This window comes from Temnothorax curvispinosus, unplaced genomic scaffold (genome assembly GCF_003070985.1).
Source record: "Temnothorax curvispinosus isolate PA1 unplaced genomic scaffold, ASM307098v1 QBEX01008001.1, whole genome shotgun sequence".
Classification (NCBI taxonomy): Eukaryota; Metazoa; Arthropoda; class Insecta; order Hymenoptera; family Formicidae; genus Temnothorax; species Temnothorax curvispinosus.
Genome location: NW_020217781.1, coordinates 185,232 through 212,651, shown reverse-complemented (window position 1 = coordinate 212,651; position 27,420 = coordinate 185,232). Strand labels below are relative to the sequence as shown.

The following is a 27,420-nucleotide window of genomic DNA, read 5'->3' as shown; positions in this document are numbered from 1 at the left end:
ACTTGAAGAAATATCGCTGCGGATTCTAGTCGATCAAGTTACGCGTCGCGACTACGCGCTTCGGGTACGTAATGTAGAAACATAAAGCCGATGGGGAAATTCGTCTTTATGTGATAACTCACTGTCGTGCACCTTTCTTGTAACGGCGGCGAGACAATGTATTCGTTATCGTTTATTAATAATTTGAAATCCTCTTCTAAAAGTGACTCTATCGTGTTACTGGAAGCTATCCTGGTGCCATCTGAAAAGTCAATTAAGGCTTTTATTTTATAAAATCACACAAGGTCTTTATCTGGTTCTCCGTTATTAATCCGATTATTAATTCTCGTTTATTAATTAGCCGCTTAGGAAATGATTTGTATCGACGTCTTACCTAGCGACGTTATGCACGCTCGATCGATGCCACGATCCTCCGTCTTCAGCATATCTAAAAGATTGCCGACCGTGTGCGTTATCGGCTTCATGGTGAATGAGCAACGTTCCCTCCTGGATGGAAGAGGCACCGTGATCCTGGGAAGTCCCCGGTGATACGCCACGATGACCTCCGAACCTGCGTTAATATTCATGCATCACGCATTTGTTTTTCGCGTAAAGATAAAGAATTCGTGTAACTGCGTAAAATTCATAATTTTAGTAAACCTTGCAAAAGCGACTAAAACTCTGAAACTCTGTATAAATATTTTTTCTAACATATTCTTCCCGCTTTCTCTTATTCACTTTTCCAGTGTTTGTTTTGAGATTTTCAGTGTTAATAACAAACTCTCCAAATCTTCAGTGTTAATAACTATCCCATTTTCTAAATTCGTATTCGATCGCGTGTATCACGCGGACACCTTGACTTAGTCAGAATGTGAGACGGTTTGCACGTGAGAGAAATACGCGTGCGATCGTTTCACAGATACTTCGCGCGAGTTGGGACATGAAATTCAGTGTAACGGACACTCGAGCCTTTTACCTTTTCACTCAATGGTATCAAACTGCCGTGAAAGTCAACAACCTTGTTGCACAGAATTATTATTTTTATTTAGTATAATCAATATTAATTTCTTAAACTATCGGCTAATCGATATTTGAATCAATTTATTCCTGACGATTGAATTAAATAACGTTGAGGAATATTAATTACCGGTTTTGTGTGCAACAATTAAAATTATAACATAGTCAGAACGGAACGTATAATGTTCCGTGAGGCAACAGAAATGTACGAAATGCGCAATTATAAGAACGCGCGTTAAACATTAGTTACACGCTACATACTCGATTTATATTATACGTATATTCTTCGCGTACTGCATCGTATGAAAATTCGGAGAGTATTTCCAGCTATAATGAAATGAACCGTTGGACGAGCTTTTAATAAAAATCCTGTTTTTCTTATTAATTTTAGTCGATATCTCGATATCTGACAGATAATATTGCACATTAAATTAGGTGGAGGATAAAATAATGAAGTAAAATTCTAAATTTGATAAAAATGTACCTTCCAAAATTATCGATATAAAATAACGTGACAAATTTTGCGCTAAAGTCGTTCTAATCGATAAACTTCGTCCCAATAATTCGTTAAACTTCCTACAAAAATGTTATACAATGTATAACAATGTATCTTTAAAATTAGAAAAGAGGAAGGATCTGCGGGGCCGGCAAAGTGCACCGTTTCCGCGACTTCGCTCGCGTGATAATCGCGCAATCGAGAGCTGGACTGTATTAACCTGGTTACGAGCCGTTGATATGAGGAAGGTATTAGAGTGTGGAGAACGGTATGGGACGACCGGGGATCGGGGGATCTTTCCCGCTGTAAGCAGAACGGAACCGAGCGTTAATCCGCCTGCACTAACGATCTCTGAAAATGCATCTTTCGGCGCAAGAAGCGCCTCCATAAGTTCCCCAACTTCAAGTTCGTTAAAATTGCTAGATCCAATAAAGTAATAGGGGATTAATTCAAAGTGCCGTGTCACTTTGAAATAAGAGATCTGTTCGTTTTAGCTGAACTTCTTGCACGGTTCGTTTTTCCTCTTTTTTTCACGTTGGGGAGAAAAAGAGAAAAGATGAACTGTGCAAGAAGTTCAGCTAAAACAAACAGGCTTAAATAAATGAAATAAAACGATAAAAAACGAGCACAAAAATATTTTTGTTTTATGTAATAAACGAAGAAAATTTAAAATAATTCGTGATATGTTCAATACATTCTATTATACAATATAATAAATAAATGTTATATAGGAAAAATAACTTTAAAAAGAAAACAGTTGTTGTATATTTCAACAGATGTATAGAGTTATGATAGACATGCGAATTTTTCGTATTTGACATTGTTATAACACGAGACGATGCACGAAATCGACGTATATGATGGATGGGCAGATAGAGTTAGCTGAAAGGATTTTCCTATTGCTTTCGATCAAATAAACAGATTGTAAAAAATGCGAAAACATTTGTAATATTTTCATACTATATAAATCTAATAACCACTAATAAATAACATTATTAGTCAATATTGTTTCTTTAACAAATCACTTGAAAAAAAAAAGAGAGAAAAAGTATTTCATGTTGCATTAATCTTGTTTTGAATGTGTTGCGATGCGTAAAATAATATTTGTCGCATACGAACGTATGCAACAAATTCTCAATCACATGTTGCCGCGTCCGTTGTATATACAAAATACGTTTATTTACAATATTACATATGCGCATAAACGGCCATCGATGTACCATTTCGTTTACGTGAGGATTCCGCGGTATGTAATTGGCGATCGTTTATCATCGAGAGTTCTCGTCTCGAAAGGGAAACGATGACAAGTAGGATCTCTCAATCATCCGAAGGCGCGATCGCTCTAAGGAGCGATCGATATAGCGGTAGCTAGTGGTAGCCGCAATTTCTCAGATGGGAATTCGGTGCCGTGTTAATAACTCCTTAAGCGAACGCGCAGACAACGTCCGGCAATTAGTACACCTCCCTCCATGACGTGACGTATACGATACGACGTCCGTGTGTGCATCGCGGTGTGTGCATCGCCCGGCAGTAGGTTGGCACGCAGATGGTAGAGGCAAGAAATCTACCACCACCTCCGCCGGCCCGGCCTCCCTTCTTCCGACGACCACGATGCGACGCGGTGGTGAGGTTTTCTATGCCGCCACAGTCTACCATAAGATTCTGCTCAATTAATAAGTGGCGTGACCGTGGAACCGAGCCGACATATTGCGGTCGTAGTTATTTGTTTTTTTTTTTGTTTTTTTTTGTGACAGCAACCCCCGAGCTTCCTCGAGCTTCTCTCTAGGCTCGCGAGTCGAACCTGCCATTATTCTTCGGGGATGTACGACTGACGAGCGCCGAGGGAAGTTCCCGAGGGTAGGTGGATATTCCGTGACACGGCCGGATTGACCAGATTCGATTTACGGCAACCCGCTGTCGTTAGTATACCCGAGCAATCGCGCAGTGGGACCCGCGCGGATCCCTAAGATAATAAATCGAAGGATTCAAGGGGGGAAAAACCGTAGGGCCGTAGAACCCATAGATTATCGCGTGAAATTAATTTTCGATATGGTCTGATATCTCTGCCACAAATTTACTCCACTCTTGCACCAAACTTCTTCGAGTTAAGTATAGTTATTTCGTGCAGTTTTGCGCGTTATTAAATTTAATCGCATTTACTTTTGTGAAATCTGGTTTACTTGGAGCATTACACGCTCCGAATACTTTAACCACAGCGGACCAAACATGTACACGGTTGAAATAAAAAGAAAACATATTAAGCTTAATTTTGATCTCTGTAAATGCAGTTACCATGTTATTAATATGCTGTTATGTGAAATTAATCAGGCTCATAAATATGAAAAGAACGATTCAGTTAAGTTCAATATAACTGTAACCCTCAGTGGATGAATCACGTGGAGTAGTCTTTTAAAACTTTTGTATAAACTTTTCATATGAATAAGATACTTTTAATAATAATTCTCGCGATTTTATTTATCTCATTTTAATTTAAAAAATCGGCAAGAAAAATTCTATCTGGAAAATTGTAAGAAAGTCTTTCACACGCGCGCTCGCTTTTCTATTCTTTTTCTTTTTTTTTAATTATCGTTCAACTTTCAACAGAGACCAAATTGTGAAGAAATTTACGCGCCGGTGATCGTCTAGAAAGTCTCTGACGTTCAGACACGTGGAAATATGTATCTTATCGAATCGGTCGAAGAAAGAAACGATATTCTTGTGCAAAACGTTGCGTAAGTTAGATTTATGCCTGGGAAATTATCGAGCGCGAAGTTATCTATTCTTTCATCGTTCTCGTTGGGCCTGCATAATTCGTGCATCACGCACATCACGATGGCTGAAATCTTGGGGCATGGATCGAAGCTGTTAACAATTAGCGTGTGCATGATTGGCATGCTGCAGTTTCATTTCCTCTTTTGGCCATAATGCCGTATTATGCCTTATCAAATGTCATCTTAAAGGAATCACAGTTGGCGACATCTGGGATATCTCGATAGCGTGTATTATTATCACAGGAATATTGCATTCTCTCGATTCTCTCAAACAATACGTTGACTTACATGCAGAAAAGGATTCTAATTTCATATTTGCATATATTTTAATATATGAAAATTACATATAAGCTTTATAAAATTATAAATAAACTTAATAAATATTTATATAAAATTATATATAAGCTTAATATATGAAAACATAATATTATATTTGTAAATACACAGTAAAAAATCGTGCGTCCAAATGTTAAAATTTTCTTGTGTTATCAAGATTTGACTATTATTTCAATGTAAAATTAACATACAACAGCTATGTTATTATTTTCGTAACATTTTCATGTGTTATATTTATGTCAACGTGATAACTAACACTTTATGTATGTCATTTAGAAATTGAATATTATTTTGAGTTCTTTTAACATAATTATTTCAAAAAATCAACACGTCTTAAAGTTATTTTAACATAAACAAAAGTTAAAGTAAATTTTCAAATAATCGTAAACTTTGACATATAAAATAATCAAATTTACTAAAATATGTGTTAATATAACTCAAAATAAAATGTATAATATACATTTCGTAAGAGTTACATTATCAGACGAAGCAAAGTGTTATATCGACATTTTATACAAGTTATTTTTACATTATACTTAAAGTTAAAAGAACACATATAAATGTAAAATATAGTGTCAATAAATTAACATTTCTAATTTGTCAACAAGTAACACACGATGAATGAGTTATTTTAACATAAAATTTAGAGTGGACTTTCTGAGACATTTGAAAAATGTTACGATTAACATTTTATTTTTTACTGTGTATATATATATAGCAGTTTCAAAAATTTAAAAGCTTAATGATTTCCTTTTTAATAACTTTAATTTTATTTAACTTTTAAATTTCACGTTCCGCAGAATATTTATCTGCGAATTCAGAGATGCAAATTATAACTTTGCTACTTTAATTGAGAGCCAACGTGCACCGCGTAAAATGAGCGTGACGTTATGTAAACTCGAATTTTTGTAATGCGAATGCTTATGGGATGCATGGATAATTTATGAGTATTCCCTCTGGATACTTGAAGCTGCGAGAAGTGGGTGTACGTGATCGTTCGGTTAGGTATTGGACTAGCTCTTCTGCTTACATATATCGCACATCCATATAAATAATGGATTAAAATATTTCGAATTTATGCTGCCTTCGACAGAAAATCTTTCTGCACCTAACATCTGTCTTACTTTTATTCTTATATTTGATTTATGATATATGGTTATTTGAAATAAAAGTGGAAAAAATAGATACAAAAATTTGTTGCTCCAGATTTAATTCTCCGTCTGTAAACGTCTGACACGGCGTCGGAGCCAAAATAATATTTGTAACTGTAAAACTTGCAAGTCTGCCAGAAAATATTAAATAAACGATGTTTATCAAAATAACTATAAAATCATTAACTACAATGTAGACAAATGTTTTGTGAAATTTTTCATATTTTTAAAAATACTTTAAGGTAGGGAAAAGCGTCAAACGACAGACCCACGTGTACACTCCAAAGGTGCAAAAAAAAAACGCTTACAGACGGAGGGTTAAATTAATTACAATATTTTTGGATTTGCTGAAAAACAATGCAACAATGATTTAAACATGGAAAAATCCAGAAGTTATTATAAGTTAAGATTACTTAGCAATTTTTAGTTACTTGCAAAATTACTTAAGTTTGATTTCAGTAAATAATTATTATTAAATATAAAAATAATCTTCACACAGATATATCTACTGCGTTTAATCTGATGCAAAAATTTCTGATTAAGTCGACTTTTAGAATACTTATATAGGATGAGATCTTATCACTAATAGAATAAATAATTCCTTCTGTTTATTAGTTTTATTAGGTCAAACCCATAATGGTAATGACCTTTTCTCGAAAAAGTTAACGATGGAACATCTCTCAGTTCGCATTACGTTCAGCAGTGCTACCTCGACTTTATACCTTTGTTGGATCGATTTTATTCACGCGAAAGCTAGGCATGCTTACGCCATCTAGCGACGAGTCACGGTACGAAAAAACACGTTGACTGAAATTTTATGCGGAGCTACGTAACAAGAGCGAGATAGATGAGAGTAGGAGCAGGGGCAAATACTTTTTCGTCCGCGCCACGCGTGCAGCAGGCAGGCCTTTCATTTTACTTCTTTCGAGCCTTTTTAAAATATTCCATGCCTTTCTGAGATGCATGCACCGCAAGGGAGCATGTGTTTTCAACGTGAAATTCCACCGTGCTCAGTCTTTCGGTGAAAATTGAATAGCCCTGCTATTCGTGCCCGAGCGAGTTCTAAATATGTTTGAAAACAAGGTTGACAATGTGCCTTTAAGCGCCTTTCACGTCCTTGCCTATGCGCTTACCGGCTATGCTATTACGTAGATAAACAGCGCAGAAAAAGAATCGGCCTTACATCATATCGTTTTGCCTGGTGTCCGCTTTGTTTAAAGACGTATGAAACTGACTGATTACGCTTGTTATACTAACCAATTACGTTTTGCTATACTGATTGCGCATCACATAATTATACGCTGAACGTAAATTGGGGACTAACAAATGCGCATCCTTTGTTACTCGCGCCAAAGAAGCTAGAACTTAGACGTGTAATAGTAATATGTCATAAATTTCTAACGGGGCCCCTAAATTGTGATAAGTGATTCGAGGCGTCATTAATCACGCTCTAAGAACCTCGCGTACATTTATTTTACAGTAATTACACTTTTGAATCTTTAACACTAGCAGCAAGAACTTTGAAAACTCTTACTGCTAGCACTCTTGGTGTAGTTCTAAGTGTGTTATAAATGATATCACTTCTTGCTCGCAGTTTTTGCGCTACGAAGCTATTACCGAAGTTCGTAATGATCCGTATCGAACATATTTCATTACAGATTCCCCCCCCCCCCTCCATTGATATGTTCATCCAATATTTATCGCCAACTCGCGAGCGCTAAGTACAGGTGTCGACCAAAAAACAATAATCGATTGTAGACAAATAATAATCCGTGCTGCCATTAATAATGCTTGACTTTATCGCGTATTTTCCGGTGCATTCTGTTCTCAACTGGAATTTATCGTTTTCCAACTAGACCGCGTAAATGAAAAGATACTCGCACCGCCGCACGACAAGCGCAATCATCGCAATGTTTTGAACGTTTATAAGATGTGTAACAACGAAATACCAGCGTGCCATTTGCACGACATCGCTCTGCCATTAAACGTAAATTTCTATTCAGGTCTCTTCGCGGTCGACCATGGGCGGTGTGCAGAGCGGGACTCATAATCTTGGCGAGGCGTTATGGGTGCAGGAGCGACAGCGGCAGAAGTGCCATCGGTGAGTAGCAGATTCTCAATAATGCACGCGGAAAGCGTTCGCTGTCGCTATATTATAACGCGAGACGTGCAAGCGATGTAGACACTCGAGGCATAAGGCCTCGGGGCAAGCTTCGGAAAAGGTCGATTTTACCCTCCGAAGTAACAAAGTTTACTAACACAGAATTTGATAAAACTTTATATTACATTATTCAATTAATTGTCCTCCGACTTTGTACCGGGTGGAGGCTGATGAAGGTGCTTTAATTTAACGACTGCGTCGTGGAATATTTCTCTATAGGTATAAACCGACGTTTGCCAATTGTGCGAGCATATCGGAAAAGTTTTAGCAATTACAAGGTGATCTTCCTCGCAAAAGTCTCATCTGCGGATTCGTTCTTATTCAACGAAATTTTGCGATAATTATGGTTGTATCTGTGTGTTGGATTTAGTATAGGTAAGCGATAAATGTGGCTTTCCTTCGGAAATTTTCTGGAATTGGATAAACCGAGATAAAATAGTTTACTGGGACAAGGTTGCCACGAATAATTTAAAAGATCACCGGGGGAATTTCGCACGTGCTGCTCCGAGCTTCTCCGCTTTGAGGCTCCGGAGTCCCGTTCGCCTCGCGGTTTCTCGAAACGATGCGTCACAATTAGTAATGGTTAATAGCTAATTACTGCCGTATTGCCACGCCGGTCAGGCAACGCTTATTAATACGGTTGTGGTCTAATTACGCGACTTCGTCTAAATGTCTGAGCGTTCATTTCTATAAAAAGAGAGAGGGGGAGAAAAACGCTAGCCGCGCGAGTTCCCGTTTTATTTTGAGAAACAAATAAAGTTTTATGCGCGCGCGCGCGCGTTAGCATCTTGCAACATTATCCAGTTACAAATAATACTTGCCAATTACGCTGCATACGCCGTTCTAATTAAATCTCGTGAAAATTAAAACAAGTGTACATAATTCAGGAAAATAGTGTGTCGTATAACCAGATATACAAGGTTAATCTTCGTCATAAAAGCTAACGCCGCAAATAACAATTTCGCAAATATGTTTCGGTAATTTGGTTAAAATGCCTCATGCAAATTTGATGAATGCGGCGCATCTTGTTGAAACAGACCTTCGGTGACAAAATCTATTTCGGAGCTAAACTCTCGCGGGATATCTCCTAGATAGATACAAACACTAGTTGTGTTCCCAGATTATCGTATTTGCCTCTCTCCGCATCAGATTTCCATTAATTAAGGGCTAGATTATAAGGTAACTGATGGAACGGGTAACGTGTACAACGCATGACTAATCATAATATTAAAGCGTTACGTTTCAGGAACATGTTTCCAGATAAATGCATATAATAATATCGATATATTATGATATTATGCGGGAGAAAGATCGGATGTGTAATAATTAATTTTGAAATAAAGCTCCTTTATACATAATATATAATAATGTTGATTTATGGACGGTATTCATCGAAGCGAATATTAGGCAACCGTTCGACGGGGATCGATTCGTGTCAAACAAACCGCGCGGTACACCGAGGTATCGCTAATTAGCGCGAGACCCGCGCCGCAGCATGCGTCGTAGCGTGATCGTAGTAGCGGAACACCGGATATCCGTCTTCACGTCCGAGTATCTCTCTCTCTCTTGGTCTCTCTATTTCCCTCCTTTTCCAACCCTTTCTCCCCGCTTCTCTCTCCCGCGGTACATACGCACACGTGCATGTCATACGACACAAAGGGCTCTGACAAGCCGCGTGTGTCTCCTGCACATCGGAAATCACTCTCGCAAACGCGGAGAGAGCCGGCGGCGCGGAGTGTCGTCAGTGCGAAGTGCCGCCATCAGCGGCTTGGACCGCGATGTACGTCGTCAAGATTGTCTACTGTCAGGTGACGATGGAGTTCGTCGACCGTGATGTCGGGACTTCGAGGTAGATCGCATTTAGATAGGGCCGATTTCACAGTCTCTGATTAACTTGATCCTCCGATTAAACTCACTCTTCGTCTCTTTCTAAGGGGGACAGTTAGAAAGAGATGTAGAGTGAGTTTAATCGGAGGATCAAGTTAATCGGAGACTGTGAAATCGGCCCATATAGAGATGTTCATTTTGAAAAGGCTGTATTAGTGGCTGCAGTTGCATATTTCGTTCATAATTTCATTAATCAGTTTTTAGGATGTTTAGATTTATTTTGTTTACTTAATCCTATCGCCTTTTGGCGTCTTTAACACTCTTTAATAACGAAAATGTCATAAAAATATAGAAATATGGGAATAAAAAATTCATAAAAATATAAAAATGTTGAAATGTTGAAATATATACGAAATATGAGAATTTTATAGAACGCGAAAGTATTTTTTATACAGCCTTTTTTCGGTGAACTTTTCGAATTTATTACGCAATATACCGTCACATTTTTATTAATAATTTATTTTATTACATTGGCGGGAAATGTTTTAAATTGAAATTTTTAAGTAACGAGTTATAGCGAAACACGCATGAAAACAGTTTCACGGTTGTGGGTATTAATAATGGCATGAAATTCCGTTCGTTATCTGCGGCTTAACTCTTCGCACTAAATAGGTCATACTACATATCAGAAATTCTCCCAAAATGAGCTTAGTTATTCAGCATAATATTTCAAAAAGTTTTGTCAAAGGACTTTGTATAAATATTTCTCTTTTAATTTGTATATAAAATTTGAATATATTTTAAAATTTAACCAATACATACACAGAGAGAAATGTTTCTTTAGATTTAATAAATTTTCTTAAATCTAAAGAAATTTATGCATTGGAATAGTCCAACCGAATCAGTGTTTAAACTACAAAATGCATTTGTTTGATTTTGCAAAGAATATATCTTTGTCTTAAGTAAAAAAATTGTTTGAAACGAAAAACATATTCTCTATTGCTTTAATAATACTATTGTTTTATTTAAATATCAATGTTTTATAAAAAATGTCTTAAACATTTATTTATTATTTATTTATTTATATATGATATATGTAGTAGTCGGTTGACTGCTACGTATATAAATAAATAAATAATAAATAATTGTCATATCTCCATCACTCAAGTGACCGGTGTGATAGATTCCAATGATGTGTACAACTGCGAGTGATAGACGCTTTTATTGTGGGGCCTTATATACGGTCTCTGGTCGAATTTGACTTACGAGTTTAGCAGCCGCCTAGCGGTGAAAACGCTAATTACATTTATTGTAACCACATAATATATTATTTGTTTGGAAGATATTACTTCAAATAATAGTGTTTTTTTCCGTTAAATAATAGTTTTCTTAAATAAAAACACAAATTTTTTCATTCAAAAAAATAATATTTCGTCTAAGCATATGTTGTTTCAATGAAAGAAATTTCAATCAAACAAATAGAATTACTAAATCCAAAGAAACCGTTCTCTCTGTGTATTTTTCACGCAACATTTAAACAATTATATCCGTATTATTAAAAGAAGCTAATATCCAAAGAACGCTAATGCTGAGTTTTTAACAATATAGTTTTTGAATTCAGAGATGCAATAAATAAATTACGTTTTCTGGTCTCTTGATTTGTTGCAAATAACAGATGCCGCGGGAAATTAAATGAAAATTTACGCTGATCCGATAAGTTTTTCATTCGGTATCGCAATGATTGATTGTAGCGCGTCATAACGCAATCAGTCTACGATATAAACTTACACAGAAAAAAAAGAAGTGTTAAATCAAGACTTATATTCTTGTATATAAGTAAGAAACTATACTCTTATAAGAATTTCAACTTTTTTTTATTAAACTATATAAATACCTTCATTCAAACAAATTTTCTTCGTTTAACGCAATTTATATCTCATTTCAAGATTATAGATTCTAGTTGCTTATACCTATATACAAGAATATAAGTCTTGATTTAACACTTCTTTTTTTTTTCTGTGTAGTTTATCAGGAAAAAATAAAGTTCGTAATGACAACTGTCGTCGTCGTCAAATATCGCTGGATTATTCTGGGCGTTGTCTCGTTTGTCTTAGTTTTTACTGCAAATCGTCCGTCGACAAATTCTGCTTGCCGAGCAGCACAGCGTCCATACGTTTAAAGCGACGTGGTCGCATTAGCGTGGCGATTTGCCAACATACGCGCAATTTCGCGTTCATCTGAGGAAAGGAACAGGCTTGTAATCCTACGTTATAACGCAGACGACGAAGGCTTGTTCCTTAAGCATACTCCGACACCTTTTGCAATGAGCTCTACTTTCGTAATTCACTGTCGAACGGAAAAATATGACTTTTACGTACATCCTGTGAAATGAGAGGAAACTCGTCGATCGGTATAATGAAAGAATCGAGTCCTCATTAAAAAAAATTATCAGCATATATATACTATATATATAGAGAATTTCCCTTGTGAGAATAGGAACGTGCTCTCTATTGTGTAACTTCCTGTCGGTTCGTGGCCTCGTTTCCTGACCTTTCTGTAGCAGCGGGAAAAATCATGCAAACCACGGAATAAATCGGCTCTACTTTTCCGTCTTATTTAACAAACGCATGACGTGTATACGATTCGTTGTCAATTCACGAAATTGAAGTACGCTTGTTAAAGTTTAGCTCCCGCGCCAAATTGTTCTAACGAGATGCTGACGCGAGCGTTCGTCAACACCGAGGCTCTGTATATGATTGATGGAGTCGCCGACTCTGTTATGCCTTCGACTTAAGATACAATTTGCGATTGGCCTCGCGGAGATTCTCTCGCTTATGTAATAATAACTTTATTACACGGGCGATGTTTTTTTTCCACGACGAGCGTAACGTTACGTAAAGGAGGCAACCATCCTTGAAGCATTAAAATCGATGGCAACATTGGGTAAGAGCAATTCTTGGATCGTTCTTGGTCCATCCAAGACCTAGTTTCGAAAACTGCTCTGCTTGCATATATAAATTACTGGATGGAAAATATGTAGACGCCAAGTATTAAGGGAGACTACAATTCTTCACTAACAATAGAAATATTTCTCTGAAGACTTATCGCGGTTTACTTTTTTACAACATTATAGCAAAGAAAATTGTTCTAATTATTTCTAGGGATTCGGAGGATTTTCTTTTTTAATCACTTAATCGAAAGATTATTAACAATTTAATAAAATTTTGCTATTAAAAGAAAATCGACAAGTAGACTAAAAAACGCATAAATGGAGAAAGACAGGGGCAAATTATATTATCGCGAAGACCGTAAAATTTAATGTTCCTTGAGAGTTGCATTAGTATTCCTCGATCATAGTCAGTGGAAAGTGAATCAGGTAACTCGAAATTTTGTAGGTGTCAATGACCGATTAAATTACATAGGTATCACTTCGCATTACTATTCGCTTTCACGCCGCGTTCCTGGTGCAAGCATCAATTTCTCCGTAGTTCTCTCGCGATAAAGTGCGGATCGTCGGCCGCGCGGAATCTCTAACGACGTTTCGGGTAATCAAGCTTAATTGATTCCATCGTGCGTACTACATCGGTTAGTCCATTATCGGTTCTCGAGGTGTCTTGTGGAAATTCCACGGATCAGTCGCGGGTGAAAACGATGAGAACCGGAAGAACAATGAAAAACAGCGAAGATCGGTGAGGATCATTTCACGTGCGAAAGTTTTACCGTCGAACGCGATTATTACATTCGTGACTGTTTCTACATACATTATAATTATTGATTGCAACATTCAAAACCAGAAAGAATGCTGAGAAACAAAATAATTATCGATAATGATGTCGCTCGAAATGTATATTATAAATAGGTAACACATTTTTTCGCACAGTTAAAGATTTGATAATCATAGCGCAAAAAATTGTCCTTTTATTTTCCGACGGATTTGTTTTCAACGGTAGATTATATTAACGTTTGATATATTATAATTGTAACACTCTAGTCTCATATATAATTCAGTTACAAGAAGCACGTATCGGAATACGATTGTTATTTTTACGCGACTTAAATAAAATTGTACGTCAAAGAAAATCGGATAATTTCCGTAACGCAAGATTTGAAAACATTCTAGAATTAAAACATCAGTTAAAAGAAAAAACCTATTGTGCTTCTCGTGCAACTCTCTGCGCAGTGCACGAATCACTGCGACCAGGTGAGTCAAAGAACGAAGGCAGGTGAACTCGGAGGGTCACTCGTGCGCACTCCATTCAATTGTATCCAGTATACACATTTTGTTTCACACGGGGGGTGAAGTGGTTCCCCCGACAACCTTATATGATTCATCGGTCGAAAACCACACAGAGGGGATGGAATAGTGCGGTTATTTGCGCCTTTTTTCCGACTTGATACCCCAGTTGCATATCGGCTGCATTCAACGTCAAACCGAGGATGTCGTTCGATCCCCAGTTCTATTGTGAGCGCGTATCCTGTGCGACGTGATATTTCTATCCTTTACTGAATGCGTCCTCGAGCCGGAAAGGACACTCAGGAAATTGTTGTGTACACTGTTTCAGGTATTTATGACGAAAGCAAAACAAGAAAACAATCTTCTACCATTTGCATAGCTGATTGCATCTCGTTGTTTGTATTCATACGGTGCCACATAATCAACGCGCGGAAAATATTTCAAGTTGATTTTTCCCGTAAAAAAGTTTTTCCGCGAAATTTTGTTATTACGTAATTACGTATAGTACTGAAATTGTTAACCAAGCTTCTATTTCAAACATGAGAGCAACGAGTTTTAAAAGTTTTAGTTAGTTAAGACTTCTGGACATCTAAATACGTTTCAAAATTCTAGGGCAGTGTCGCGCATGTATATACTTTAAATTTCCTCGGGGAAACTTTAGGTTTCGTTTTCCGGTGCGGCTAAAAGTTTTGCTGAATTACGCGTTTCATTCTCTATTCTGTTCTCGCTTTATACACCGTCCTACTTTACTTTATATTGTATTTTATTAACGTTAATTGTCTCCGAAGACATATTGGCCGATTTAATTCGCATGCTTCAAAGATAAAAAAACACATTATATATTTCTCGAATTATTGTTCTTCTAAATTCCATGAAAATCGCTCATTAAGAGAAACACGAAAAAAGTGAGCGTTACATTAAACTGTCGGAGAAAGCGTGCGATACGCTAAAACGCCACTCGAATGCTGCATCGTTAAAATTACATGCCAGCTCTATTATAACCGTTCCGTGCTCAAAAGTATGATCGGATCTCCACGAATATGCCGCACACGTAGATTCGTATCGTCCGTTTATGAATATAAACAATACTTTTTACTTGGCTCTTACTTTTATTTATGTTAAACTTAATTAAGTGCTCAGCTGTTTATATTCAAAGAAGCAATGTTCCTTGAACTTTGTGTTGAGGTCTAATCGATATTGAACGGTCTAGGAACCGCTATTACGATCGATAAAATGTAGAAATATGATTTTAAGTGATTTCGAATATTCGTAAATGCACCACGCCTTAGGTAATATATTCTTCGATAATAGCAAGTGATTGGAGAAAGATTATTGTTACCTAACGGCTTGATTGTATAAAGTGTACACTGTTAAATATTAAAGGATAAAATTTAAATGCAAACCAATATCCCTTGAATTAAAAAACATTTTGTTATTTTTAATTACCATGTATGTCGACATTTATTATTTTAACACAAAACAATATTATTTCAACTCCGTTAGTTTAGTTAAATTAACATTGTTTTATAACGAATTTGGTTGGACGCACCAGTGCGCACTCAGTGCACATTAAAGCCGTCGTAGACAAATCAACATAAAGTATAGGGTTTAACATAAACATCTTAAGTCACGAAATCCTCAATATTCTTTATTATACCATTTGGTAAAATATGTATTGGGCAATTTATCAGTTAAAATATTTGCACATTTACTTTAAGATTTATTAGAGATTAAATCAGTGTACAATGACTTTAATGTGCGCACTGGTGCGTCCAACCGAATTCGCTATTAGTTAAATTAACGACATATTTAGCAGCAGTGGCGACCTAATAGGAATGGTTAAAAATGATTCAAATTGAGTATAATGACACTATGAATTTAACAGTGTAAAAGAACATAGAAATTTTATCCACTTTCGTGTTCTCGACTTTAAAGATCGTCAGACTTTTCCAAAGCGGTTTTCATATCGGAACTTTGTTCTTAGAAGACTTACGCGCGGTAAAAGCTGAATTTTCCGAACGTTTGATATTCAATACTTGTTCCGTTCTCGGAAAGAAATAATCGATTTTCCATAATCTGTTCTCAAAGTTAATGAAACTCGAAGGCAACGTGCCGCAATTCTTCGATTTGATGATGGGACTTCGATTGAAAGTCCGTGCGATTCGAATCCAATATATCCTTTTCTACTCGGCTAGTGCAAAGATTCTTAATCCATCATCCAGAGATCCCTAGAGAGAGTCTATCTGAAACCACAGCGAGCTCTGAGTAAACCAAACTTAAAATAAATAAAGTAAAGTAATTGTATGTGTCTGAGATATATATAAATCTAGAATATATAAATCTCTTTTCTTTTTTCATTTTTATCTAAAGATACATTTAACATAAAAAAAATTATTTAGTATAGATTTAAGACTGAAGATAATAAAAATAACTTTAATTGCAATATGAAACAAAAATTACATATTTATAATATTAAACAATATGTATTAATTATGTATGTAAATGCTAATACAAAAAAAATGTTTAGTGTCCTAATATACATTTATCGCAATTTTAGTACGTGATATCTTCAGGAAAGGATTAAATGACCAAAAAAATCCACGGAGAAACGCGCGGTGAAATGGGAGTCCAAATGAATCCAAATGAAAGAAAAAAAGGCAAGAAGTTCAACTGTCCAAGATAGCTATCCGGTATCCCGCAATTGCGTGTGCAAGCATTTCCTAGGCTAAGTGTTAGGGTTACTTTCTTCTTCGCGGTTTTACGCGACGCGTTAGTTCGACTCGAAACAGAACAGAATCCTGTCATCAGGATGTTCTCGTTTCTCTCAAAAGAAAATTGCGATAGAAAGTGAGCACCGATAAATAGTCCACAATAAAACCTCGTGTTATTCTGCGGTATCAACTTCTATCACTTTATTCCGCATCATTTATTTTCATTTGTTATACATTGATATATGAAGCAAGAAATTTTAACTGCAGTTTCATTTGAACGATCAACAACAATGTAAAACTCAACAAGTGACATTTAAAAAAGATAAGCTCTTTTTTCGTACAAAAATTTGCCATTTACATTTAACGTTTTGGATGGAATACGTTAAAATGAATATGTTTGAAATGTAATATGTTAGCGTAGAAGATAGAGATGGTAACCCACTGTCGTATTCCTAGTTAATTATCTAAGTTTGCTTGCGTCTTTCTATGATGATGTTCCTACTTGGTGTTAATTGAAGATAACTTTGGTGGATCACGAGAGGCCCGCATTAACCATGAGAAGTAATGGTCGGAAGACTATCAAACTTCCGTACCTCCGTTGTAATCCCGTTTCTCAACATGTACTTTGATTGTTGTAACAAGTAAATTACTTTCAATAATTGATTAAAATTACTGCAATGCGATATATTATAGAATATGCCGATAAAATACAAAATTTCGTATTATTTTACCAACCGTGATTCGGAAAACCCAATCGCTCTTACTTCAAATTGTTGAAACGTACAAATGTATTACACTTAAAATAATATTGCAGGAATAATATGTAATACTATAAAACATAATACATAAATACAAAGTGTGCATAATCTAATAAATATCACATTCTAGCAATACTGCAGATAGTATTATTATAAATGCAGATAGTATAATTATAAATGCAGATACTTATAAATACTCATTATAACTATTATAATGAGAATAACTACCAGAAAAAAGTTATAAGTAAAAAGAAAAGACTTTAAAATGAAAAATGGAAGTCCTTAACATTTAAATATTCTCTCATGAATATTCGTGTACTCATTTACGGTAGTTGCTTCAATAGTAGAAGTGGCATATAAAAACTTTTTAATAAGTTACCTTTTTGAATGCAGAATAAAATAGATAGCTGTGTAAAGGAATCGTACTTAAATTAGGTACACCTTTATCTTTGTATCTCTATTTTAATTATCTTCTCCATGGTATCATGCTTGAATTATTCTCAGATACAACAGAATTTTTAAAAATTTGTATTAATTCCCTGATTGACGCATGTTGTCTTGTAAGAAAAATTTCTTTCCATTTTGCGTCAGATATAGAACGCCGTTCTGCTTGGTATATCAGGACCTTGATACAATGTCGTAGGTTAAGCCTCCGGCGAATGGCAAACTGAACTCCGTACGCAAGAAAGGTATTTCCGCGGAAGAAAAGTGATAACCTCGTGGATAACGAAGGATAACGAAGGAGATATTCTCAAAGGATTCCTTGAAAGCATCTACGCGCGAACTTCCAACACGAAGCACTTAAGATAAAGTACTTGAAATCTCTTGTAACTTGGAATACCGCACTCTATCATTTTCGAGGATTATTTAGCCCTTTCTGAATCGAAAAGATTCACTCCGACGTAGTAAAGTGAATCGTTGAAGAATGTTTCAGCAATTTAGAATGGCAAAGATAAAGCTGTCGTGGAAAGATTCTCATTTCTCTGCGAGCGAATGGTAATGTTTAAAACGCAATTTTTTATGCCTTGCGCATTTAGATATTGTACTGAAATTTAAATGCAGTAAGAAAGATAGTGCTCTAATGCTCTTGATATATCGAAATTTATATATAAATATAAAAATGTAAATGTCATAAAAACGTAACTGTTATTATTATAATTTAATACCCTTAAAAAAATATAAAATTAATAAAATTTATACAATTTTGCGAAACCAAGAGATTAATATGTATTTTTGCAGAATATAGATATATTAAATTGAATTGAATTTTGTAAAATTGTGTCTATTTAATCGACAATCGCACATGTTACTTAATAAATAATTCAGTGGTTGTATCGCATATCTAATAAAATCCTTGTCAAATCTAGCACATGGTCATTGACATCTAATCTTTTTAAATGCGTGTACCTATAACATAATTAGTCTTTCAAGACTCGTAGTCTTCAATAATGGTATCGATGTGTCATTCATCATGCTTAGAATCATAATTATTTTAATAATTTCATAACAGGTAACACTTCAATCAGCATAATTTATTAATTTTATGACATATTATTATAATATAATCTCATTATAATAATCATTTTTAAATTAACGCTGAGTAACAATGAAAATTAATAATTCATAATGAGCCGTTAAATTATATTAAATTGCTTTAAAGGTAATGATATAATAAATTTAAAGCGCTGAGGTATAAAATACATTTTTTATGTGAATCAAACAAGAATAAAATTTATTATACATGAATATACGATCAGTTCCCTTTATTATAGTTTCTCGTACATATCAAAATCTGTTACGTAAGCTTTAATTCGCGGTTTATTTCCGATGCCTGCAACTTATCCGCGTGACTATACTGTTATACCACGATTGTATTCCCGAGGATCAGCGACGTCATTGTCTGGCTGAAGTACATCCTACTCCCACTACGTGGATAGGTATACCGGCGGGAACAGGTGGCACGGTGGCGATCAGGTGCAACAATATTTCTTCGCCAGTCGGTGCGCAAACGAGAAAGTGAAGACCCCGAGCACCGGCGCGTTGATAGTAAGAGCATCTCGCGCGCGAGATTAACAATCGCCGCTCTCGATTTGGTCCAGCGAGTGCCGAAACTTAGCATCCGGCGCGATTCCGCGCAATCGTGAGTGTGCCGAATCTTTTCTCGGGTTTCGAATTTTTCCCGTATCGGTAAACGGGGCTGACCTTAATCGAACTTATCCGGAACCATCGATCACCTCGAGGACCGAATCTCATATCGGCCTACGTGCGAGAAACAACAATTTATCGTTATCGGCAGCGTCAGCTCATGTTTCACCGCTGTTCTCGTTGTTCTCAGCTGTTTAAGGGTCATTTGGAAATCCGTGAGTTATCTGGATTAATTTATCTAATGTTATATCGCGTGCGTCAACGGTATCAGGTGTCTTTCACGGCATGTGTGTCAAGTAGAGATACCTTGTGTGACCACACGATGCTCGACGCGAGAAAGAATGCAAAATCGATAACTTGGCGATCTGATACTTCATTTGAGTTTTTTAATTATTAATTTTCAACTAAAAAATTTTGTTTTGTTTTAAATAAGATTACCGTTCAAAGAAAGAAGTCTACGCGTTATTTAAAAGGAAAAATTCTACATTTCGCTGATGACTTTACCTAATCTTGACCCCAATTTTAATGAATTAAGCTCGTCATGGTGGTGGACCTTGTTCATGGTATCTGGGTTACGTGAAATTGCATAATCATTGTTTTCGTCAGCGGCGTCCAGAGACACGAACCGCTGAGGATCAAGGCTGCGATGTTTCTTATTTAGGTACGGATAAAAAAGATCTGTACGGTGACTCACTCGAGCTGTTCTTTGTGTGTTCCATAAATACACCGGCAATTCAGATTTACTTCTTCTATCTCCGGTATTATCAGTACGATTTTTCTTCGTTAAGTTCGCAATTTCGACTCGACGATGTTGAATGCCTGGAAAGCGGAGGAAATGTTACTTTAACGTGAACTTTTCCAATTGAAGCGCAACAACAGAAAGAAAAACAAATTAAAGATATTGTTTTGGAAGTAAACAGTAATTTTTCTTTTATTTCAAATTTACATTTACATGAACCTATTAATTTGAAAAATCATTATATGTATATATTTCGAGAAGAACATTACGTTATATGTACTCTGTGATAGAAATTTCGCAAGGGCGGAAGCAATTGCTATACATTCTAATTTATGGCATAAATTATTCCACTCAATTTTCCTATACGTGGGTTAATGTAGGTCTTTTAAAAAACGCGGGATTATGTATCTTTTTATTGCGCAGTTTTATTTTATAAATGCCGCGATATAAGACGGTGCGCCTCGACCCGTGAAGTCTTACGGAGACAACCGACTTCGTCGTCGGTCGGATGTTAACCATCGACTGTTCACGCTGCGGAACTTCTTCCGGCCCGGTCACGTAGGATATTCCCGTCGCGTTTCACTACGTGCAAAAAGCCCTGTCTTTTCTTTGCGCGGTGCTACCTGAATACAGGTGCAACCATATAGAGACCATTATTGACCGGAAATCACGACTGGTTTTAATTTCGTCATGTCTCGCACACAGAATAAACGTCTGATGTGCAGAAATATTGAAATACATATATTTTAACGTTTATATATATGCGCATAATATAGCATTTTTATTTTTTTCCCTGCTTGCTATGTATATAGACATATATCATATTCAGAAACTTTGATACGAGCGTAGCCTGCAGTACTGTTGCACTGTGGAATTGTTCCATTTTTGATGTACCACATCAAAAGCGAAATTCAGCTCGCTTCAACAAAGTGATATTTGTTCTCTCCCTTGATATTATACGTCAGAAATAGGTTTATTCTACTTAAGAAAATGTTATTTTCCTTCCAGCGAGAGCATTTTATATTGTATGATTTTATAAAGGACGATAGCTACGATTACCATTTTTCCACCAGATTGACGACATAATATTCTTGCGCGCATAATCGATATTTTAATGCCTCATGCATATTCAAACAACATTAATCTTGATAACTTGATTGTACACTGAGAGAAAAATCCAGGTCCAAATGATCGGACAATTCGTTCAAAAATCAACAAACGGACAATCCGACACTTTCAATCGGAATAATTAAAAAGCCGATCAATTATCAATAAGTAATATCCGGCTATCATTGATTGGACATTATTCTAATCTTGATCGGCTTTTATAATTCCGCTTAAAAGTATCGGATTATCCATTTATTAATTTTTGAACCAATTTTCCGATTATTTATTTCTCTGAGTGTACAGTTGGAATATTCTCGTTTCCGTGCAAAAAAAATTAGATCGACATGGTTGGATATTAATTGTTCGCCGTTTCAAATTGGGGCAATTACAGTCCTCCCCGATCTTTGCGAGCGCATGCAGCATAGTTTCCGATTTACAAGCGTCATCGAGTAATTAGAGTAACAAGATAAGCTGATTGGTCACAATTTGAGCGTGTTCTATCACACACCTTAATGATAACCGATCATCTTTTGCTCGTCAAGACACGAAAGGAAATAAAGCTACTAGAGTAAGCGATTACGTCATAGCGTAGGAAACAAGGAAACTTTCAGGCGTGAATAAAAAGCGTTTCAAAACTCGCGAGAAATCCTAAAATTATATCCTATAATTAACGCGATAATAAAAATCTCGTGTTGTTAACAGGCTCGCTCTGTTCTGTTAAACCGATCAATTCTATGAAACATTTCCACGAGCCTATTAATGAAAAAGTCAAACTTTGACGCAGTGACGTGTAAAACTTATGTAAAGAAAAAGAAACCAGAAGAAAAAAGTAGTCACCTGAGACCGATCTGCATATGTATGCATTGAAAAGGCGTGCAAAGTTACCCGAGATAACTCGTGATAATCTTACGTAACCAGCCGCCGTGCTTATAGACGAACACAATGAGACGACGATACGCCGTTTGCATTCGGACTTCAAGGATTCACGTTCGTTAAGACGGGCAGTCGGCCGAAAGGACACGTCCGTCTTTTCAGTATGTTCACGGATGTTCAAATGGAAAAAACCGCACACGATGTACATAAATGTACGTAGGCATGCCACTACATATCGCGATATTCGTAAAAGATTTTCGGAATCTAAAAAGATATGCATGCGACGGCAGATTCATATCTTTCATTTTTATTTCGCGTCTTATGTCATAATGCAAGATTCTTCGAAAGAGATTTTCACACGCGCTTTTCTGTTTCTGCGTTTTGCCAACATGTTTCTGTTAACATCAATTAAATATCTTGTCAGCGTATATATAGAGGAGCGAGGATAATTACACATCTTGATTCTAGTGTTTGTAATTAGCATGGCCGAGTAATGAAATGGCGCGTGAATTTTAATCCACTATTGATTAAAAAGATTGATTATACACACGTACAGTATTCTTTTTATAAGCATACTTAAACAGTTAGACAAGCAAATTAGCCATAACGATCTTTGATTTCATATTAAATAAGCTTTGCGTAATGTCCTCTCTTTAATCAAGAAAAATATTTAAAAAATGATAATATTGTAATTTCGGCATTCTTGTTCAAACTTTGAACCTCGATCGTATAATGTTAGCGTTTAAGTATTGAAGTTTAACTAGAATATTTTAATTTATCAACTTATAAATTACTTTTCCATACAAAGTTTAATTTTTACGTTATTATTTTCAGAAAAGAACGATAAGAATTTGTTTTCAAAACTGGGATTAAAAGCATTGTGTGATATAACTAGAAAATGAGAAATATAATGTAAAAATAGCGAACATAGTTTCCGTTTTATTTTAGCACGTAAGCGTCACCGGCGAAAAATTCGCAGTTTTGCTACATTTTCTGGAGTAAATGGGAGCAAGGCGAGCGATTTAATTCCGCACTTCGAGTAATAAAAGCAATTTTACTGGAAAGACGCAAATTTTTAGATCTTGTTTTATATCATAACAAAAATCTCTAACATAGAAATGTATCTGTGTACAATTCAACTTATAATGTTTTTTGAACCAATTTTCAGAAAATAAATTTCTAAAAATTAAATGGTCTATTCTTTTAACATTTCTAAGGTGAACTTAACCCTATAGCTTATTTTCGAGTCTTTAATTCGCCACACTTTAGTCCGTGAGACAGCTCGACTTTGTCGCATTGTCATTTTCATTCTAATTAATATTTTTAAGCTTGTACTGTAGAAATTGGAAATATAAACTCTGAATAAGATGTTTATGATAATATCAGGTCAAAAAAATGATTTGAATTTAAACTGAACTTATTATAAGGAAATTATGTTATTATGTAAAAATTAAAAAAAAAAAACCGAAAAACGTTCAGCGGTCCATCGGACTGGAATGTGGCGAGCTAAGGTTAAAAATCGTTAAATAAATATGGAAAAGTACGTGTCCAGCAATGCAAAAAATTAATTTTACAATTGTAATTCGAACTTGCGTTTATTAGATGTAGATTAGATACTAATTTATCGAACTCATTCTAGTATTTATTATGTATGTGTGAAAAAGCCACTTACAATATTATCCGGTATAAATAACTTACTTGTTAAATGAAAATAGGGAATAGGAGATACACGCCTAACACAGTTATCATATCGTAGTATAATTAGGTGTTTAATTAGCATCCATTATAAATACACAGTCGGATACGGTAAATCATGGCGAACATCAGGCGAAGAAAATGATAACTGGAAATACGATTTGTCATGCTACAAGATAAAAAGTATAATTATTTAAAATAATAATCTTTTAAATATATATAAAAAAACCAAATGATAAATTCCATCTTAAAAGGTTGTTTAAATGGCTGTTTTTTATAAAACGAGGAAATTCGCCGTTCGCAGAAAAACTCGAAAGACATTCTCGTAAACGTAAAGACTCGTTATTGTACTATTATGCCCTTTTTCCCTCGACAGAAATTTTTCTGGGTTCATTCAACTCGCTGATTTGTACGCAGATAATTTTCTATAATATGATGTTGATGTGACGATTCACTCCTCGCGCGATAAAAGAAGAGACGAATATACATATCAATACATTTACACGTTAATGAATTGCGGCTCACCTGAGCCACTTATGGCAATTAACGGGCCATTAAAGTTAATACGCCACTTTATGTCCTCCAACTTGTGCCAGCGCAGCGTAGGGCGATGCTCGAAGGTTTATTAGTTGTTAAATATACATTATTACTTTGTAAGGATTATTCATTCATTCATCATTCAAGAAATGTAAGGGTCTGCGTATCCATAATACATATATTGAACATTTCAATAATCTACGGGGTGTGTACATTATACAAGCAATATAAGCTAATTAATAGGTCTTGGATACATCCGGTAGTTCGTGATAGGTTTCTCCTGAATAAAGACTTAATTTGGAGCAATTACAGTCATAGTGTTTAAATTTATTTTCAACACTAAATCTATTTTAATTAAGCTTCGAATAAAAATTCCATTTTTATCAGCGCACGAAGCATTTAATTAAACGAAATTAACTGAAGAATGTAGAATCGTTATACATTTACAGTGAAAGTTCAAGACTATTGCTCACGAGATGATTTTCAAAACTTTCGAATTAAGTTATGCAACTTTTTAATTACATTTCTAAACTTAATGTTGTTACCGAGGTAAAAGTAGCTTAAATTTCCCCCCCGAGAATCCGTAAATGGGAGAAAGTGCTCCCTCCGATGCAGCCTGTACAATGCAAAATACATCAATTGCGTGTTGCACCCGGTAGGAACTTGTCGTATGATTTTATTATGATTGCGTTTCCTATGATTTAAACAGCTGTTACCACGCAATTGCGCGATTTTAATTGCAGAGAGGGCAGCCGCTACGACTCCCACTCGGCACAGTCGACGCAGGATCGCCGGAAGCTGCTGAAGCGTACGAGAAGTCTCGCAGTGATATCGGAGGACGATTCCCGGCAAGATCGAGAGGCGGCGCACTTTCGGCTAGGCCAGTCGACCTTCGATTTGCCCAAGAGATATCAATTGATACCGCGGGCCAAACTGATCGATCGGAATTCCCTCAAGGACAGGTGAGCCTGTCATCAAGAGAAAGATTCGATCGCAAAAGCGCGCTCTTGACCTGATTATTTTTTAATCAGGCAACAACCATTACGCGGGAAATAAGATGATAATAAAGGTTCGAAAGGCTATACTATCTAATAGCTGCTTTCAACAAGATTAATATTAGATAGCGCATTAGTCAACTAATTTGAGAATTGTTCCTTTCGAGGTATATCTAAGATTATTTTGATGAATAAGGCTTCCAGAATATCTTAATAATAATCTCACTGAGATAACAACGAACAGTTAACCACCAACAAGCCCAATTGTAGCAGTTGAATTTCTTCATGCGCGATGAATTTGATCTCTTGATCTATAAACTCGCATTATTCGCTTAGGGCGATCAGCAAATTGCAACCGAGCACAATCGAAACTCGATCGGTCAGCGACGAACGACGCTCCTCAACAAAACACTCGAACGACTTAGAATTCCTCTCAAAGTGACAGGAACTTTACGAAAAAACTTTGCTGAAATACGATTCCAAGTTGATATCTCCTCCCCCATTGAGAAATCAAATCAAATAGTTGTTCACAACTTATGGAGAGAACAACTGACTTTTTCGTCTTTGTCAACTATTTACGGTTCATTGAAAGCAATCTAACTCGATGCATAGCTTCCATTGACGAATAAAAAACCTGTTAATTCCAGATATATTTTTTGCCGCGCAATATTTAAGTGATTGGGATTCTAATAATTAATTGAGATAGGAATATTGAAATTTCTGCAGTTCTGTACGTTCATAAAGCGTTCTTTTAACTGAGTTAATGTACTGGTTCGAAATCGATTGCTGATAACGAGCAATCCGATTTGATAGAATTATTTTTTCAATTTAATAAGATTAAAATAAAAATCTGTTCAATATATTCTTTCTTTTAATAATTTAATCAGCTAATATTTCCACTCAGCATATATTAGATTCGATGAACTCAAATAAGTCATTGAAGTCACGAGACGTCTGCAGATGCTCTTTTTACTCACGACTTATATTTCCTATATTTTACGAACACTTTCGAGTTTTATGAATGCAAATTTTATTCCACCGCGCACCGGGGCAATCGGTCAACAGATCTGTACTTTGTTCCAGACTCTCCAAGAGTCAGCAGCATCTTTCGGACTCTTACGAGAGATTCAACGAGGCAAAATCGTTTCATTCGCGCTCGACGTGCGGCCTTCACTCGATCCCGCCGAGTCTCGTGTCTTTTCCAGATCCACTGCCTCATACGCGAAGAAACCGCGACGATCCTAATCGACTGAATATTCTCGATTGGCCGGATCCTCCGAGGCGATATCGCAGCGTGCAGAATTTGGATACAGTAAGCGGATTGGTCGATATTGTCGAAGATAACTGGCCTATTGAAGGCAATCGGAGTATTGATTGCATATATACGCAGGTGAAATACACATTTTTCGTCGATAAAAAAATTAGAAAGCTACACTAATTTGCTTTGTGCATCAGGAGAGAAAGATCTTTCATTTCGAGCTTTCGTTATTGAGAGGATTAACATCAGATTATTCGATCAATTAAAACTGGCTTTGTTATCATTATTCATAGAGAAAATAACAAATCATGGTGTTTAATTAGATAGTTTTGTAATTAGCTGTATTACATATGGATAACTTCATTTACGATACGGTAATGATGATGTATAATATATTGGAAGTTGCTATGGGGTGAAGTTTCCAATTATTAATTTGATTAAAATTCACTCGATGAAGTGATGTATCGTGTTTGAGATCAGTCGTGCCGGGACTCCTCAATGTAGCAAGATTAAGAAGTTTGTTACCAACATTAATTAAAATGATAGAGATCATTATGTCTCGGCCACAAGTTTCCTAGTACCGTTTTACATATTTGAGAGCTGCTTAATTAAATTTCAACTGGGCAACAA

At 35.9% G+C, this 27,420-nt stretch overlaps 2 protein-coding genes across 3 annotated transcripts in view; one reads left to right on the top strand and one right to left on the bottom strand.

Moving 5' to 3' along the window:
* Nucleotides 1–27,420, bottom strand: part of LOC112457623 (calcium uniporter protein, mitochondrial) — a 60,688-nt gene that overhangs the window by 6,182 nt on the left and 27,086 nt on the right. The window contains exons 3-4 of the mRNA XM_025020787.1: nucleotides 374–550; nucleotides 123–241 (exon numbers count right to left, since the gene is read on the bottom strand). Of these exons, the coding sequence (XP_024876555.1) occupies nucleotides 123–241; nucleotides 374–550 (296 nt within the window). The remainder of the gene's footprint in view (nucleotides 1–122; nucleotides 242–373; nucleotides 551–27,420) is intronic.
* The window catches only part of LOC112457622 (protein javelin), a 28,963-nt gene continuing 4,711 nt past the window's right edge, over nucleotides 3,169–27,420 (top strand). The window contains exons 1-4 of one of the 2 annotated variants that reach the window (XM_025020786.1): nucleotides 3,169–3,349; nucleotides 7,754–7,851; nucleotides 25,281–25,499; nucleotides 26,616–26,844. In XM_025020786.1, coding sequence (XP_024876554.1) covers nucleotides 7,772–7,851; nucleotides 25,281–25,499; nucleotides 26,616–26,844 — 528 coding nt within the window. In that variant the 5' untranslated portion in view covers nucleotides 3,169–3,349; nucleotides 7,754–7,771. Of the gene's footprint in view, nucleotides 3,350–7,753; nucleotides 7,852–25,280; nucleotides 25,500–26,615; nucleotides 26,923–27,420 lie in introns of both variants that reach the window. The other variant, XM_025020785.1, reaches the window with a different exon arrangement.